Source organism: Gigantopelta aegis, chromosome 10, assembly GCF_016097555.1.
Source record: "Gigantopelta aegis isolate Gae_Host chromosome 10, Gae_host_genome, whole genome shotgun sequence".
Taxonomy (NCBI): Eukaryota; Metazoa; Mollusca; class Gastropoda; order Neomphalida; family Peltospiridae; genus Gigantopelta; species Gigantopelta aegis.
The window spans coordinates 84053791-84073579 of NC_054708.1; the positions used below are offsets into that span (position 1 = coordinate 84053791).

At 36.3% G+C, this 19789-nt stretch overlaps 1 protein-coding gene across 4 annotated transcripts in view; it reads left to right on the forward strand.

Annotated features, from left to right (window-relative positions):
- LOC121384808 (glutathione gamma-glutamylcysteinyltransferase-like) overlaps positions 1-15740 on the forward strand; it is a 118853-nt gene extending 103113 nt beyond the window's left edge. Inside the window, exons 1-3 of one of the 4 annotated variants that reach the window (XM_041515396.1) lie at positions 11558-12111; positions 13341-14082; positions 14853-15740. In XM_041515396.1, coding sequence (XP_041371330.1) covers positions 13434-14082; positions 14853-15520 — 1317 coding nt within the window. In that variant the 5' untranslated portion in view covers positions 11558-12111; positions 13341-13433 and the 3' untranslated portion in view covers positions 15521-15740. Of the gene's footprint in view, positions 1-11557; positions 12112-12150; positions 13091-13340; positions 14083-14852 lie in introns of those variants that run through there. The other 3 variants (XM_041515398.1, XM_041515399.1, XM_041515397.1) reach the window with 3 other exon arrangements.
- The last annotated feature ends 4049 nt before the right edge of the window (positions 15741-19789 follow it).

A 19789-nucleotide genomic window follows, 5' to 3' on the forward strand; every position in this document is an offset into this window, starting at 1 on the left:
GGAAGAAAATGTTGAATATTTTAAAGATCAGGGGCACGTTATACTAATGGGTGATTTTAACGGTCGTGTCGGCCACGAGAGTGATTTTATAGAAATTATAACACACGTTTTGATGATATCGGCTGTGTACCAAAGCATGTTGATTATGAAAGCGATATATATTATAAAAGAAACTCCGAAGACATGGAAGTAAACACCTTAGGAAGATCTATCTTAAACCTGTGCATAGCGTCTGGTGTTAGAATATTAAACGGCCGGTCAGCTAGTGATTGAACTGGGAAAATCACATTCTATGATAAAAACGGCACTAGTGTAATAGACTACTGTATTGTAGATAAATATTCTCTAGATGTTACACACGATTTTTATGTTGGAGATTTTAATATTCACTCTGATCACGCACATATATTCATGTTATTAAGAAAACCGTATGGTATAAATGAATGTACATGTACTTGTAAAAAGGCAAGCAGAACATACTGTAACCGTCTTGTTTTTCGGGTTACCTTTGTTTGTAATAACTACTCTAGGGGATGTAGTAGGGAGCAACTGGAGTCAGCCTAGTTATAAAATGAAGAGAGAATGAATCGAGCGTATATCGTCTTTATTGCGGAATCAGATGTGTGTGTCTACATTGCAATACATACGTTTTGACTAACAAATAGAAATATTACATTTGCAATGAAATGTAATAATAAATGCTTATTCATTGTAATAATAAGTAGTATGAATAGATAATAAATAACATCTGTGTATATAAGGCATGTTTCCATTATACGTGCATGTAACTAACGCATCAGGCGTGTAACCATTAACAAGTGACATCTGTGTATATAAGGCATGTTACCATTATACGTGCATGTAACTAACGCATCAGGCGTGTAACCATTAACAAGTGACATCTGTGTATATAAGGCATGTTACCATTCATACGTACGTGTAACTAACGCATAATGCGTGTAACCATTAACACATGTTATGTTCTAAGGTATGTGTTACAGCATAGAAATATATAAGCATGCATGTGAGATGTGTGTCTGAAGCACATTTGCGTCTTGCTTAAATATAGCTCGATTCATATGGTTACGTAAACGTCTTATTTCTTGATTAAAGGTTATATTACTAATGGCGACATATATGACGAGTGCATAAGAAAACCACGTTCTGTTAACTGGGTTAGTCATATAAGAGACCTGCTTCTCACTAATGGTTTTGGTCACATATGGTATAATCAAAATGTAGAAAATCACAATACATTTATATCACTATCAATTTATCCAATCTATGTATCCAAAATGTCTGTTATACAAATTCGTTGTTAATAATTATTGCTTACAACCTTATCTGCAGAAACTTATTGCCTTTAAATACAAACATATTTTGAGTAAATATAGATTATCTTCCCATAATCTCTTTATAGAAACGGGCAGATACCACAATATTGACAGGAATAATAGAATTTGTCGTCTGTGTAATATGAATGTAGTAGAAGACGAATATCACTTTGTTCTAGTGTGTCCTTTCTTCAGTAACATAAGAGATGAATATGTTAAACCTTTTTATTACAATAAACAATCAACATTTAAATTAACGCAACTACTGTCCAGCGACAATTCAAAACAGCTAATTAAATTGTGTAAATATTTGAAAACTGCTACCACGCATAGAACAGACAACACTGATACATGACATATGTTATTATTATATATTATTGCTATGCATGCATTACCCATTTACTATAGAATTTTATCGATTGCAACCCGATGCTACATACCATTCCCCGCAGTGTGCACATTATATTATTTTATATATAAATATGTATGTATGCCTACAAAATGTATATTTTTGGGCAAAACAGACAGCTTCAATTAATTGGCTCGTCTGGTTACCAATCAAAAATACACCTGCCAATCAGGAATCAGGTAAACGAATGAAATCATCATTTCTGCTGCACGAATTAATGTCACACGACTCAATTCTAAATGAATATAACTATAAATGGATGGAAGATGTGGAAGTTGTATTCAATAACTTGGGTATGACCGATATTTGGTTGACACAGAACTTTTCTTCTATAAAGCTGCTTCTTGACCACGTAAAGCTAAGACAAGATGATCAATATCTACAACAATGGAATAGTGGTATATCTACATCACCAAGAGGTAAAACGTACGCTATATTTAAAGAAAATCTTAGTTTAGAGAAATATCTTATCCTATTACCACAAAAGTCCTGGACTACTTTGCAAAAATTTAGAACCTCCAACCATTATATGCCTATTGAAAGAGGGCGCTGGAACAACACCCAAGTGGAACACAGAACATGTACCTTATGTAATACAAATGACAGGAGATGAATTTCACTATTTATTCACCTGCACATTTTTCGTAAATTTACGTCACTCATTGTTAAAACCATACTATTATATTAAACCCAGTATGCTGAAATAGAAACTATGCAAATTAATAAAAAGAATTTATTGCCAAATTCCATAAACCCTAAAACTACAGCTGTGTACAGATGAAAATATATACACTATCCATTATTGCCATTATCTATTTGTTTACGAATATGTGTGTGTGTGTGTGTGTGTGTGTGTGTGTGTGTATGGATGTGTGTGTATATATGCACGTGTGTATGCGTATATGTACGTATATGTATATGTATGTGTGTGTATGTATATGTATGCACGTGTATGTGTATACGTATATATGTATGAGTGTTTGCGTATATTTTTGTGCATGTGTAGTATGGTGATTATTCCACACCATACATAGCTGTGTTAATACCATTGCATATTACATTGTGAATTTATAGCATATATGCATTGTACTGTATACACATATATATATATTTATCTCCTGTAAAACCCATCTTGTCACTGTCAAATATTGTTATTTCATATTCCCCATATGCCGTTGTGTAACGGCCTGGGAGAAATAAAGTTCTGTTCTGTGCTGTTCTGTTCTATCACATGTGCAGGCCACGGAAAGAAAGGGCCGATTAACTAAGAAAACAACCCATTATCATATCAGTATGTGGGTTAATGTACGGACTAAACATAATATAGTTATTTCAACACTTTGACAGTGGTAGTTTATTTTGTGTTGAAAAATAATATATATAGCCGTCACATTAACCGTTTTATTAATTAACTATAAGATTATACTTGTTGATATTAAGCAATAATGTGCATTATATATCGTTGAATATGCATACCATTCCAAAAGCCTTGCTTTAGGATTCCTTTAACCGCAAAATTATTTACTCTATAAAATGTGTAACCGCAAAACATTTTAATCAAAATGCTTTCACCTTCTCTTGGGAAAACGTTGAGTTTTGTCTTTTTAAGTAATAGCTTCTCACGTTTCAAATACCACATTCTTTATCTTGATATTATAGATGCACAAGAGGAAATATACTGTGATTAGATCTTCAAACGTATTTTAACACAAATATGAGAGATTTTCTTGAAATCAACAATTTACTCTTACCTCCGTTAGTAGCGTGTAAGCTCTGAAGACCGCGGCGTATTTTTACCCAACCGCAATGGCTTTATCCGTATGACCAGCGTGATTTATAGCGGGGATTGTACCAGATGCGGATAATTTGTACATTTTCTATAATTACTGGGGTTTTTACCGAGATAGCTTGAATAAATTACTCATAAACACCATACCAGTGTGATTTCAGCTTCATAGTTTATTACCATACATATTAATGCTTATTTATAGTTTGTGTCTTCTTTCACTAAAATACATTAAATATTGAAGTATTGACTTTGTTAGCCTACTTGCGGTCTATCATGTTTAATATCCTCTGAACGCACAGTGTAAATTGAAGTGTTTTGGTTCAGAATTACTTGCGAAATAGAGTCATATGATCAAAACTGGGCGGTGCTTAATTAAGTCTTAAGGTTTTTGTTTAACAACACCACTAGAGCACATTGATTAGTTAATCATGGGCTACTGGATGTCAAATATTTGGTAATTCTGACAATTAGTGTTCAGAGGAAACCTGCTACATCTTTTCCGTTAGCAACACGGGATCTTTTATATGCAGTTTGTCACAAACAGTAAAGCACATACGACAGCCTTTAATATACTAGTTGTGGTGCACTGGTTGGAACGGAAAAACCCCAATCATTTGAATGGGTCCACCGACGTGGTTCCATCCTGCGACGCAAACACCTCAGTCGACTGAGCTAAACATTTAGGTGTATATATAGAGAATACTACACGACTTTTAGTTTAATACCATTTTCTAATGCACGAGTTCATAAAAATTGTATTAAATTGAAAGGAGTGTAGTATTTTATTTATTACTTACCTATAATTATTGCTTAAAATTCATCAAACATAAGTAAACATTCCGAGCCGATGGTGTTGGGAGTGTCAGCATAGGCCCCGCCCACAATCGAGGTTAATGACCCAGATTTCGATTTCACAAATAATTTATTCGACGGAGCTTTTAAAACTAAAATGTTTGCTGGGTGTTTTTCTGCTCGGTCTGGCTGAACTCAGTACTGCTTTCAATAAGAAATGTATACACCGCATGCACTGGCAGGTGCAAGGGAGCACCAACAGCCCGACCAAGGTCGGTAACAGGCGGGGGGAGGGTGGTGGTGGTGGTATGGAATTTTGAATGGAGTAGTTAATATGCCAAAGAGAAAAGGTGCGCAATTTTGATTGAGGAATTTGGGCTCAATTTTGAACGGTCGGTCAAAAGGAAAATGGCCGAGCTAATAACGGTTTTGACATTAGTGAATCGAGAGTAGCTCGTTAATTAGACCATGCTGTTGGCCAATCGCGTTAGCGTTTATACCCCAGCTTTGTCAAGGAAAACGGTATCTCACAATGTGACGTACGATTTTGTTAAACTCGGTTATCTCTCACAGGTATGTAATAAATAGCATTATTAACCGGACTTACTTATTTCTGTAGCCTTTAACATAATATTTATATTTATAAATTATCGTTCACCTATCATCAACTAGTGTTACGCGGTTAACTGCGTGTATTATAGTTTGCTTCAAACAGTCATGCCTGACCGAATATTTGTGTTACATGGTTAACAGTCTTTTTAAACATACACCAGAACATGCAACACGTTATTATTTTCAGAATACATTCACATACAGTCTCTTTAAAAAAAACAATTCTGAAAATATTCAACAATCATCTTAGTTTAGAGAAATATCTTATCCTATTACCACAAAAGTCCTGGACTACTTTGCAAAAATTTAGAACCTCCAACCATTATATGCCTATTGAAAGAGGGCGCTGGAACAACACCCCAGTGGAACACAGAACATGTACCTTATGTAATACAAATGACAGGAGATGAATTTCACTATTTATTTCACCTGCACATTTTTCGTAAATTTTACGTCACTCATTGTTAAAACCATACTATTATATTAAACCCAGTATGCTGAAATAGAAACTATGCAAATTAATAAAAAGAATTTATTGCCAAATTCCATAAACCCTAAAACTACAGCTGTGTACAGATGAAAATATATACACTATCCATTATTGCCATTATCTATTTGTTTACGAATATGTGTGTGTGTGTGTGTGTGTGTGTGTGTGTATATGGATGTGTGTGTATATATGCACGTGTGTATGCGTATATGTACGTATATGTATATGTATGTGTGTGTATGTATATGTATGCACGTGTATGTGTATACGTATATATGTATGAGTGTTTGCGTATATTTTTGTGCATGTGTAGTATGGTGATTATTCCAACACCATACATAGCTGTGTTAATACCATTGCATATTACATTGTGAATTTATAGCATATATGCATTGTACTGTATACACATATATATATATTTATCTCCTGTAAAACCCATCTTGTCACTGTCAAATATTGTTATTTCATATTCCCCATATGCCGTTGTGTAACGGCCTGGGAGAAATAAAGTTCTGTTCTGTGCTGTTCTGTTCTATCACATGTGCAGGCCACGGAAAGAAAGGGCCGATTAAACTAAGAAAACAACCCATTATCATATCAGTATGTGGGTTAATGTACGGACTAAACATAATATAGTTATTTCAACACTTTGACAGTGGTAGTTTATTTTGTGTTGAAAAATATATATATAGCCGTCACATTAACCGTTTTATTAATTAACTATAAGATTATACTTGTTGATATTAAGCAATAATGTGCATTATATATCGTTGAATATGCATACCATTCCAAAAGCCTTGCTTTAGGATTCCTTTAACCGCAAAATTATTTACTCTATAAAATGTGTAACCGCAAAACATTTTAATCAAAATGCTTTCACCTTCTCTTGGGAAAACGTTGAGTTTTGTCTTTTTAAGTAATAGCTTCTCACGTTTCAAATACCACATTCTTTATCTTGATATTATAGATGCACAAGAGGAAATATACTGTGATTAGATCTTCAAACGTATTTTAACACAAATATGAGAGATTTTCTTGAAATCAACAATTTACTCTTACCTCCGTTAGTAGCGTGTAAGCTCTGAAGACCGCGGCGTATTTTTACCCAACCGCAATGGCTTTATCCGTATGACCAGCGTGATTTATAGCGGGGATTGTACCAGATGCGGATAATTTGTACATTTTCTATAATTACTGGGTTTTTACCGAGATAGCTTGAATAAATTACTCATAACAACCATACCAGTGTGATTTCAGCTTCATAGTTTATTACCATACATATTAATGCTTATTTATAGTTTGTGTCTTCTTCACTAAAATACATTAAATATTGAAGTATTGACTTTGTTAGCCTACTTGCGGTCTATCATGTTTAATATCCTCTGAACGCACAGTGTAAATTGAAGTGTTTTGGTTCAGAATTACTTGCGAAATAGAGTCATATGATCAAAACTGGGCGGTGCTTAATTAAGTCTTAAGGTTTTTGTTTAACAACACCACTAGAGCACATTGATTAGTTAATCATGGGCTACTGGATGTCAAATATTTGGTAATTCTGACAATTAGTGTTCAGAGGAAACCTGCTACATCTTTTCCGTTAGCAACACGGGATCTTTTATATGCAGTTTGTCACAAACAGTAAAGCACATACGACAGCCTTTAATATACTAGTTGTGGTGCACTGGTTGGAACGGAAAAACCCCAATCATTTGAATGGGTCCACCGACGTGGTTCCATCCTGCGACGCAAACACCTCAGTCGACTGAGCTAAACATTTAGGTGTATATATAGAGAATACTACACGACTTTTAGTTTAATACCATTTTCTAATGCACGAGTTCATAAAAATTGTATTAAATTGAAAGGAGTGTAGTATTTTATTTATTACTTACCTATAATTATTGCTTAAAATTCATCAAACATAAGTAAACATTCCGAGCCGATGGTGTTGGGAGTGTCAGCATAGGCCCCGCCCACAATCGAGGTTAATGACCCAGATTTCGATTTCACAAATAATTTATTCGACGGAGCTTTTAAAACTAAAATGTTTGCTGGGTGTTTTTCTGCTCGGTCTGGCTGAACTCAGTACTGCTTTCAATAAGAAATGTATACACCGTATGCACTGGCAGGTGCAAGGGAGCACCAACAGCCCGACCAAGGTCGGTAACAGGCGGGGGGAGGGTGGTGGTGGTGGTATGGAATTTTGAATGGAGTAGTTAATATGCCAAAGAGAAAAGGTGCGCAATTTTGATTGAGGAATTTGGGCTCAATTTTGAACGGTCGGTCAAAAGAAAAATGGCCGAGCTAATAACGGTTTTGACATTAGTGAATCGAGAGTAGCTCGTTAATTAGACCATGCTGTTGGCCAATCGCGTTAGCGTTTATACCCCAGCTTTGTCAAGGAAAACGGTATCTCACAATGTGACGTACGATTTTGTTAAACTCGGTTATCTCTCACAGGTATGTAATAAATAGCATTATTAACCGGACTTACTTATTTCTGTAGCCTTTAACATAATATTTATATTTATAAATTATCGTTCACCTATCATCAACTAGTGTTACGCGGTTAACTGCGTGTATTATAGTTTGCTTCAAACAGTCATGCCTGACCGAATATTTGTGTTACATGGTTAACAGTCTTTTTAAACATACACCAGAACATGCAACACGTTATTATTTTCAGAATACATTCACATACAGTCTCTTTAAAAAAAACAATTCTGAAAATATTCAACAATCAGCATGGAAATAAAAGGCTGGAATGTATTAAAACATTTCTATAGCATTTTCTATTGACAGAATATTTAGTAACAATAATTATATAGTGACACCTGCTATGTCTATAGAGTATAGATTATATTCACTGTAGAGAAACGGATTTGTATATTTATTGTTTTGCATCGGATGTGGAATTACAGCCAAGCAAGACATCGGGTTGTACGTTCGGAACACGTCAAAGGTAGGTAGTAAGAATATTGCTTTTACAATGGTTTCCTTAATATTTGATGCTAGTTACGATTTCTTGATGTCTATACTTTGTCAAATGATTTTATCAACGTATTGCATAAATACAGCTGTTATTTATTGTATTTGTATGTGTTCAGTCATCGAGACTACATTAAGAAGACCGAAACATTGCGAATGAAATCACGATAAACTTATTTATTTTTTGCTAAAACTTTTTCAAACGTGTACAGAAACAAAATCAATTCTGTTTAGTGTCAAGAACATTTACACAAACCCTACAATAAACATGAAACATATTTTTAATTAATTAAATTCTACGTTGTTTAACAATCGACGTCTGTATAGGTTGTTAAAATAATGTTGTATAGGTTGTTTTGATATTAGGTAAAAAAAATTGTATAGGTTGTTAGATTTTGAATTTATTATGACCAGCTTTAAAATATCAAAATATCTTCTGTAAAAATATATTATAGAATGACATAAATATATACTGTAATAATTAGATTATTTATATTTAATTTATATGAGACATCATTTTTGTTTGTATTTCGCAAGAGCACAATGGCGGACACTCAATATATATGCTACTACTGTCCAGTCCAGTCGGGTGATTTTGAGAAGATTATTTACCATGGCATAATGGAACATGGAAAGTTAGAATTAAAGTTAAAGGTTGCCACAATTTCAGACATGAACAATGTTTTTCAAACTAAAAATTACAAAACAATTATCCCTGAACAATTTGCCATGGAAGGAAAAATTATAATTCCACAAAAAGCAACTCTGAGTGTAAAAATTTCACGACAAAAAGAACTAACCTCCCCAACACAGCCATGCTATGGCTTAAATATATTCACACATATTCATTAAAATTCATTCAGAGATATATAGATGAAAAATAAAATTCAAGATGGCCGCTTTTGTTCAATATGGATACCAGTATTCCTCAAAATCGCACGTAAATGTAGGTATATACAAACAATGTACTTTTGTTAGTGTTACTAATATTGTCAAAGAAAGCCTGTAAATATAAACTAATTATTTAATTACAAAAATTACATAAATTATATATTAAGCCTACATTAGATAATTATGCCCTGTCATTTTTATGGCACTTCTGGTCAATAAACACAAATATGGTGGACTTTTTTTATTTACGACGTTTCTGTAGTCTGCATTCTTCTTAAAGACAGCGTAGGAAGGATGTCTTGTCCTGGGAAGTGGCAATCATGGGAACTGTCACAACCTTGCCAAAATATAATCTGAAGTAATGCCTTGTGCGATGTTATTTTGAAACTGTTATTGTCATTCAGATTTGGTTTGTTGGACAAGTGTATGATGAGGCAGTACCCCAGGAATGTGAAATGTGCAATGTTACACATAAACAATTTTTGATGGATATGGATCAGGTCCATCTATAAACGACAATTTCCATATTTGTCAAGCAGGTTGTATTGAGTTTACTTGATTAGGGATTTTGCCAGAACTTTTTTTTTTTTTTAAATTGATTTTGGAGGAGGCAAATTTTTCTGATCTATTGACTTTTTCGAGTCTGCTTCAGGTGTATTAATTGCCTTATACTACATATGTATGAAACTAATAATTTGCTGAATGATCCAGAGTAAAGGTAGGGTGACTTGGTGATTGGAGTCTCCACATTTGTGTTATTTTATGCTACATATAGTCCTTATGTAAAAATGGTGAAACCCATTTCAGGGCAAATAGGTTTCGCCCTGTCATTGATGTGTAATTTCAAATACCTATTGGAGCACTGGCAAAATAGACTATGACACAATGGTGCACATGGAAGGAAGTTCGCAAATAATAGATGGTTGCATGTAAGAAATGGAAATGAATTAGATGCACAAATTTCAGTTTTGTCTTCAGAAGATAGGCTAATTTTTTAACTGTAAGACCATGATATATGTGCAACTCATTAATCTACAATGTGACATACTACTTTACTTTGTTTTTAAAACACAAATGATACAGATTAGGAGATCTCAGATCACTATGGAAGAACTGTTATGTCAGTGTTAATGTTGGCGGCCATCTTGAAAAATAAAAGCCATCTTAATATATAAATTAATGGAAGTGTTTCTAAGTCATTATGTAGATTATTAAAGACAAAACAACATTTACTAAAAATATCTCGTTTCAGCACACATGCATGTGTTTACTATTTAAAAATATGCTATATGGCGGTCATATTTAATTATGCAAATTAGTCACTTACCCTCGCTTACATCAAATTACCTTTTTGATATGTTGTCTAGGATGGTATTGAGAGTACAATATAACAAAAATAAATTGTTGCAAGATTACCAAATCTCAGATCATTTTAAATTTTAAGGAACTGTTATTTCAATGGGAATTTTGGTGGCCATCTTGAAAAATAAAAACCATCTTAAATTATAAATAAAGAGAGGTCTTTATAAGTTATTAAGTAAGTTATTATGGACTAAATACAATCATTTAAAATATCCTTTACTAAATATATCTTGTACTGGTACACATACAAGTGTATACTATTGTAACATATGCCTTATAACGGTCATTTTAATTTATGTAAATTAGTCAGTTTCACCAACTTACATAAATGTACAGTTTTTTATATGTTGTCAAGGATGGCTTTGAGAGTATGGTAAAACAAAAATTAATGATGTTGCAAGATTATTAAGATCTCGGATCACTTCGGAATTTTAAAGAACTGTTATTTCAATGGGAATGTTGGCAGCCATCTCGAAAAAAAAAAAATGTAAATTAAAAATTAGTGGAGATATTTCTAAGTCATCAAGTAAGTTATTACAGACAAAATACAATGCAATTAAAACATCAGTTACTAAATATATCCTGTTTCAGCATACATATATGTGTATACTGTTGAAAAATATACATGTGGCGACCATATTGCATTTATGCAAATTAAGTCCCTTTCCACCACCTACATCAATGTACATTTTTAATATGTTGTCTAGAATGGCTTTGAGAATACATTACAACAAAAATAAAATTCTGTTGCAATTTATTCTCGGCTAGGCCTTTCTTAACCTTAGATTGAAATGTCAAAAACGTTATACTGAATATATTCAGGCAGTTTGCCAAACCTATTGAAAACCTCTCCTCTGTTATTTACAAAATAAAAAGCAACCCAATGGTTCCAGGCAGGTGTGTGAAGTTTTATTGAAGAAATACAAAGCGTTAGACTTTTCAAATAACTTATTATGTGTGAAAATAGGTAAACTGTTAATTTGAGCTTACGTGTCTTGAAGTAGATATCGTGCAACTCGATCTTGTATTCCTGAACAGACTTGCCGGACATCAGACAAAGGGAATGGAGCTCCGAAATATCCTCTCCATTCACTAGATATCTACCCATGTTAAAGATATCTTCGCACAGGGGACCTTCCATGGTCATCGTTGTACTACCTGCGATGAACGCTCCTACATCAGATAATCGAGAATTGGTTCCAGTAATAGTATCGGTACTTTCGATGTCTGCTTGTACCTCACCAGTGTCCATGTAGAACAACTAAGACTGAAGTTGGGATTGTTTACCATCTGATCAGTCATTCAATACGGTTTGGATAATTGTTTTGTATAGCTAGTGATTGTTTGCAGAACTCACCAGCTGACCTTGTAAGTACACAGCAACTTGCCGCCACAGAGCTTGAATGAATCACTTTACTGGAGCCACGTGTTCAGCTTTATCCAGGTTCGTTCTGTTGGCGTGACTGACCTGTAACTTGACATGATTCACGTTGATTGGTGTCCATGTAAAGTACACCAGTACACCAGTACAAGATATTTACAACTGCTTCTCAATTTGCAGTATCGGCTTCCAAGACAGATATAAAACATTTTTAGAAAAATAAAAGAGCATCACATTTTACAAATGTAATTTCAAGCCTTGAAAACACGATGTCTAAAAACAGCGACATCCTAACGTCGCCTCAAAAAAAGAAGAAAAAAAAGTGGTCATCTAGATTAAACAGATATGTTATAATTTATATAATTAATCATTCAATAAACTCTTGACACAGACCAACCACATTTAACTTTATAAACTTGTCGCAATAACAACTAGCAAAACAGCTACACGTTTTGTATTATACTATGTGCAACTTTTTAATGCATTGATCAAGATATAAACAACACAGCAACATTCAGCAAAAGTGAAAAATGACACCTACTCGCGTAATTGAAATTATATTATTTCTCAATTTTTTATTTATTCTACATACAATACAAACTGGATCTCCAGTCAGTAGAGATATATGAACATAACAGTAGGCCTAATCAAATATAGCGGTTAATAGGATAAACTAATCATCTGTATATAAACTATAATTTCAAACTGTGAGCAGACGACATTGTTCACTATTGGTGAGTAGGCCATATTGCTGTTTTATTTACTGACCAATATCTTTACAAATTGTAAATAAAAATAGAAATACGTCTTCTCTGTATTTAATACACATAATAACTATTTTAGGTTATTCCCACTTTGCTTCCCCTTATTATGACGTCATTATAACGTAATCTGACCAATAGTATTGCATTTTCTGTTTGTATTTATGCGTTTGGTTTGGTAATAAATACTAGATAGACAACCATTAGAGAACAGAGCAGCAGTGACGTGTTGCACTTTATTCCATGAATTAAAATGAAACATTGTTTTGAAAATGTTACCGGTACGTAGCTCTTGACATAGGCTACCCCACAGTCTTTCGTAACGCAATCGACTATACCCACACCTCTTAGATCGTGTCTTATATGACCTCTTATTGATTAAACATTTTCTTTCTTTCTTTTTTTTTCCGAGGGGTGGGGTGCTGGAGAAAGATCAATTAGAGTTCAAATGTGTTTGTTACCTTAGTTACATGAGCGATTCATGTTGTACTTTCAGTATGCGTGCTATTTCATGTTTATTTTGAATTGCAGTGGGCCTGTAGAAGATGTACAGTATTCAATACGTTCTCTTCCATTCAAACATTCAACGAAGTCGCATTCTAAAAGCAGCTGAAAGCTTCTGACATGGCAAATCCAAACTCTTCCCATCACCAGCTTCAACTCTACCGGCGGCCATTACCCGATACCTGCATTTCGTTTACCTCGGAGCTGGGAAAGAAGCTGTTCTGCGAGTCCCTGTCGTCCGGTCACATGAACTGCTACTTCAAACTGGCCGCTCAGTTCAGTACCCAGGACGACACCGCGTACTGCGGGCCCACGTCGCTCGTGGTCGTCCTGAACGCGCTGGCCGTGGATCCCAACAAGCTGTGGAAGTCGCCGTGGCGTTGGTATGACGAAAGAACGCTGGAGTGTGACAGCGGCACCCCGCTGAGATTCGTGCAGCGTCACGGCATGACGCTCGACCAGCTGGCCAGCATGGCGCGTCTCAACGGCCTCAATGAGACGGTCACCCATCTCAGAGAGGTGGTCAGCCTGGACGCGGTCAGAACACTCGTTAGAGAATATTGTACACGCGACGACGCTTTCCTCGTGTTTAACTTCTCCAGGACGGTTCTGCATCAGACAGGGGGTGGGCACATCTCACCTATGGGCGGATACCATCCTGGCAGAGATCTAGTTCTAATACTGGACGTGGCCAGATTCAAATACCCCCCATATTGGACACCGCTGCCCCTCGTGTTTGAGGCGATGAAGAAAGTGGATCATGTCTCAGGTTGGTATAATAATATTTATCTATAGCTCGCCCCAGCCCCCTCAGGCATGTTAGACCTAACGTTTGTAGGGGAGGTGGGGGTTGGGTGTCGAAATCGCCACTTTGCTCCAACCAAAATTGTTTCAAATGCATTTTCCATCGGAGCATGATCGGATCCCCTAAAAATGTCGTTCGTCACTGTCTAAACCCCACTGCACAATTTTCTGAACATGCACATGCTCCACTGAAATGGTTTTTCATCCCCCCCCCCCCCCCCCCCCCCCCCCAAAAAAAAAAAAGAGAGAAAAAAAGAAGAGAAAAAACAAAAAACAATATAATGAAGATATTAGGCTAACGTTTTGAATCTATTCAACAGAATAGACAGATACTAATCACGACTTCGTATAGCTATGCTATGGACTATCTGTTATAGACAAACACTCTCGTGGCTGGGGTGAGGAGGGAGGGGCGGTTAAACATAAATAATCAAAATAGTAATATTGTGTATTCTTTTTGCGCCCACCCCCTCCCCCTTCAAAAAAAATAAAACAAATTAATTAATTAATTAATTAAATAAATAAATAAAATGATTTGACACTTTTTTTTATATATCTGGAGGTGCCACTGTCGCTTTGTCCCAAGTCAGGTGCGGCCCTATCAGTAACTCCAGTTTTGAACTTGTGTACATGGAGATATACCGCGAAAGAATATTTTGTCTTTCCTTACATCTATTGTCTTATTCTGCATTCCAGCAACTTGTGTCCTGGGTTTTTGTTGTGTTTTTTTGACAGGAAAACCGAGAGGATTCATTGAGTTATCAAGACTTGAAGATCCTCCCCTGGTGCTGTTCAAACTAGCTGCTGGTCTGAGAGTGACTCCGGGATCACCGCAGCTCCAGACAGTGACGTCATTCGTTCAGAGATGGCAGGCCTGGCTGCTGGCACACTATGAGAACTGGACGAGGAGCCCGACCAGCAGTCCGGCCATCTTGTATGAAGGATGCCTGGAATTTATCCAAGCGTTGCTGTCCTTGGATGACGACGTCCCTCTGCTGACAACCCAGTCACACGACGAGTGCCCTACAGACAAGACACTTTGCCAGGAGAGTTTTCACTTGAGTCTAATCATTCAGATCGAAAAGTTACCTGTTTATAACACGGTAAAGTCGATATTCACGCGTATCGCTCGCAAACAAAAGGACAAGCTAAAGCGAATATTTCCAGTTGCACGTGGCCACTGTGAACTGAACTGTGTCATATACAACCAGCTGGATTCAGAACACTTTGTGACATTTCTTCTGGCCTGCTGGCCTCACCCTTGCGCAAATGGTGTATACTCTGACAGGCTGACATTAAACAAATTCATGTTTGCCGATCTAACAAATGACGTCATCCAGACGGAACTTATCACAGTTAGTAAACATTTGTATGTCGTCTTTCGCGACAGAATGTGCAAGTAAACAGACTGTCTCAAAATGTGGGCCATTAGAGAAGAATAGGCTACAGTTTTCGTGATTATCACTTCCTAATGGAAAGTGAGTTTGAAGTCAGGTCATCACTGTAGATTCCCTTGAACAATGTTAAGATATACGATTTTAGGTTGATACTGTACTAGAACTATTATGGGTTTTATGTTCTGATTAACGAGCACATGGTCTTAGATATAAACTTTTTTCTTTTTGTTTTGTTTTGTTTTATTTTCTGTCTTTAGTAAAGATGTTAGTTTTGTCTATAAGATTATAATACATGAATGCAAAAGCTGCCAATAAGCGAAGGCGTGTCCACTCATCAAATGACGTCATGAAATCAGACGTAGCCTTGTTGAATATGGAGAAAGTAATTATATTTATTACATACCCATTAAATCTTACTATATAAATACAGCCCTGAATACAAAAATTAAATGGCAGGAAATACACTCGTGGAATACAGAAGTCAGAAAACCACATATATGTAGTTTTGTCTATTTAGCTCTAGTGAAAAGGAGCAAGTAATTATATTTAGCTATAGTGAAAAGGTGTGAATGAATACTAAAAAATCTAACATATGCAGAGCACGCCGAACTATCTGGTGCTGCCAGTGTTGTGGTACAGGGTCTGTAAATAGTCGAGCTTCCCAGAGTCTATGCAAGAGAAACCAGGTGGGTTGCTAGGTTGGCGGTAGTAGTATGATACGATAGGTCTAAACTCAATGATTTGAATACCTCAGTCGGTGGCGAATCAAGGCCAGTTAGCAAGGGGTGGTCTCAATAAGCAGATCTATTAAAGAATTTGGATTATATATCTAGAATGTTGACCGTGAGAGTGCCAGTGCTTATGGAAAACCGTCTGTAATCGACCGTGATGTATCAATTGGCGTGTGTGTGTGTGTGTGTGTGTGTGTATGTGTGTGTGCTATTATCTACACAACATATTTGGATCCCTGGATGTTAATTTTAAAGCATATCAGAACAATATACTTCAGGTCCGTAGCTAGGATTTTGCGTGTATGTGTGTGTGGATTGGGGGGGGGGGGGGGGTGGGTGGAGCAGATTAATGCTTGGAATGATCGAGCATGGAAGTCACAAGTCACTAGGGTTTCCGGGGACATCCCCTCCCCAGGAAATTTTGAAATCTAGAGGCTCGTATATACCATTTTGCAGCCATTTTAGGGGGAAAAAAAAGAAGTTTGTTTTGTTTAACGACACCAATAGAGCACACTGATTTATTCATCATCGGCTATTGGATGTCAAACATATGGTCATTTTGACACAGTCATAGAGAAGAAACCCGCTACATTTTTTCATTAGTAGCAAGGGATCATTTATATGCACTATCCAACAGACAGGATAGCACATATCACGGCCTTTGATATACCAGTCGTAGTGCACTGGCTGTGACGAGAAATAGCCCAATGAGCCCACCGACGGGGATCGACCCCAGACCGGCCGCACACCAAGCGAGCGCTTTACCACAGGGCTACCCCCCACCCCACCCCCACCCCACCCCCATTTTAGGAAGGTTACATATTTAAAACGTCAACATCAATAACCAGTAAATTGCTTTGGAATTTTCTGTTTTGCCCCCCTCCCCCCCCCCCCCCCCCCACCCCAGCTACGGCCATGTACTTGGAAATTAAAAACAAAATCCCAAACCGTAAATAAATACGTTTGCACCAAACTATGCAAGATGAAATTAAACAAGGGAAACAATCCTTATGGGTGGGTGTTTTTACATGGAGGAGTATTCTCCCTTTCTTAAACATTTTTGCAGCATCAAAGATAAGGAAAGAAGGATATGTTTTATTTAACGACGCACTCAACACATTTTATTTACGGTTATATGGGCATCAAAGATAAAACACGCCCCTTGGATTGAAAGTTTCAGGATTTTTCTTAATTTATTCATCTCTTATATCTGATGTGTTCTGGTTTAAGTGCCTTGATGTGCGCTAACATGTTGATGTTACTGTGGGAGGGGGTTGTCCATCGTTATGGTTGTTTGGGGTCTTTTGCGTATGTTTTGGGTTGTTGTTTTTTTTGTGGGGTTTTTTTTTTCGGGGGGGTCTTCTTTTTTGGTTGTGTGATTGGTGGTCGTTTTGGGGGGAGGTTGTTTGTTGTTGTGTTGTCGTTGTTGTTGTTATTGGGGGTTTTTTGGGGGGAAGGATTTTTTTTGGGGGGAGGGGGGGGGGTAAGTATCTGTTTAGGAATGATGTTATTGAATTGTTGGAACATATGACGGGCCCGTTTCAGCTTTATTTAATTAAGAGAACTAATCTTTGTGAAAGATAGATACTGATGTGATGTATTAAATATTAATTTTATTAACTGACTGATTGGCAGGCTGACTGGTTGGCTGGTTGGTTGATATCCCATCTGCGTAACGCAGTGCTCTGTAGGAAGGAATGAAAAACAATGTTTGATTTAGCGACTCGCTCAACATATTGTATTTGCGGTTATTGGCATCGGACATATGGTTAAGGACCACTCAGATATCGAGAGAGGAAACCCGCTGTCGCCACTTCATGAGCTACTCTTTTCGATTAGCAGCAAGGGATCACAGACACGATAGTACATACCACGGCCTTTTTTACACCAGTTGTGGATCACAGGCTGGAACGAGAAATAGCCCAATGGGCCTACTGACGGAGATCTACAGGAGTCAAGTAGTGTTTAACACAACGTCGTGGTTTAAATTCTTTAAACGTGAACGTTGCGTCTCCTAACTGTAGTGGGGTAGGAGACGAAACGTTCACGTTTAAAGAATTTAAAACACGATGTTACACCTGTTTAAACGACCATCTCTGTTGAGAAGCCGCCTGTCTTAAGAAACCACTATTAATACTCCCTGCGGTGGCTATTTAACACAGGTTACTCTATCCATGTATCCATCGTACTGTCACTCTGTTAATATATCTATCTATCTATTTATATCTCTATCTATCAATCTATATATCTATCTATCTATCTATTTATATATATTTATATCTCTACCCGTCTTTCTATGTCTGTATATATATCTGTCTGTCAGTTTATCTGTCTATCAGTCTATTTGTCTGTCTATCTACCTATCTACATACCTGCATACGGCATCTATGTATGTATGTGTGTATGTATGTATGTATGTATGTATGTTTTGTGTATGTGTATATGTCTTGGTTGTAGTTGGCACAAAATGTATTAGCATTTTATGAGTGAGTGTGTGTGTACGTGTGTGTGTAGCATGAATAGCGTGTATGGCTATATGCGTGAACGTGCGTGTAGTATATATATATATATATATATATATATATATATATATATATATATATATATATATATATATATATATATATATATATATATATATGCGTGTATGTATGTGTATCTCTCTCTCTCTCTCTCTCTCTCTCTCTCTCTCTCTCTCTCTCTCTCTCTCTCTCTCTCTCTCTCTCTCTCTCTCTCTCTCTCTCTGCGCGGCTAAAGGCCACATAAATCGGATCCCAAATCGCTAAAATACCCGTATTAAGCAGACACAGTAAATGTTTACCATTATATAAAAGGGATATATTAATAACAGCGATAAGGTGCAGCAAACAACCGATCTGCACACCTTCAGTAATGCTAGTCCCGGCATCTCTACTGTGTATGAATTAAGAAAATATGACATTTGTACATACACTTACTATGACAATACACCGCATGAAGTAGGAATTAAAAATTAAACGGAAAAACAGAAAACAAACTTGTTGAGAATGGTTAATTTACGTAATACATTCCATTTGCATTATTTCTCAAGGAGACGACATGTCAAAAGTTGATTTATAGTCAACTGTGAAGTACACATCCGTTAATTAGCAGTACAGACGGTAAAACAAGAAACAATAACAAATGTTTTAACGACTATATATTTCTCGTTCCAGCCAGTGCTCCACAACTGGTGTAACAAAGGCCGTGGTATGTACTATCCTGTCTGTGGGATGGTGCATATAAAAGATCCCTTGCTGCTAATCGAAGAGTAGCCCATGAAGTGGCGACAGCGTGTTTCCTCTCTCAATATCTGTGTGGTGACCGGTTTTTTTTCTAAAGACTCTATATGTGACTACCTGTAATCAGCGTCCACCTGTCTTAAGCGGTCACTTTTATCTTTTCCCTTGTGTGATCGCTACAGAAAAGTTTGACTATATATATATATATATATATATATATATATATATATATATATATATATATATATACTAGTACGTACGTCATTAATAGATATCGCAGGAGC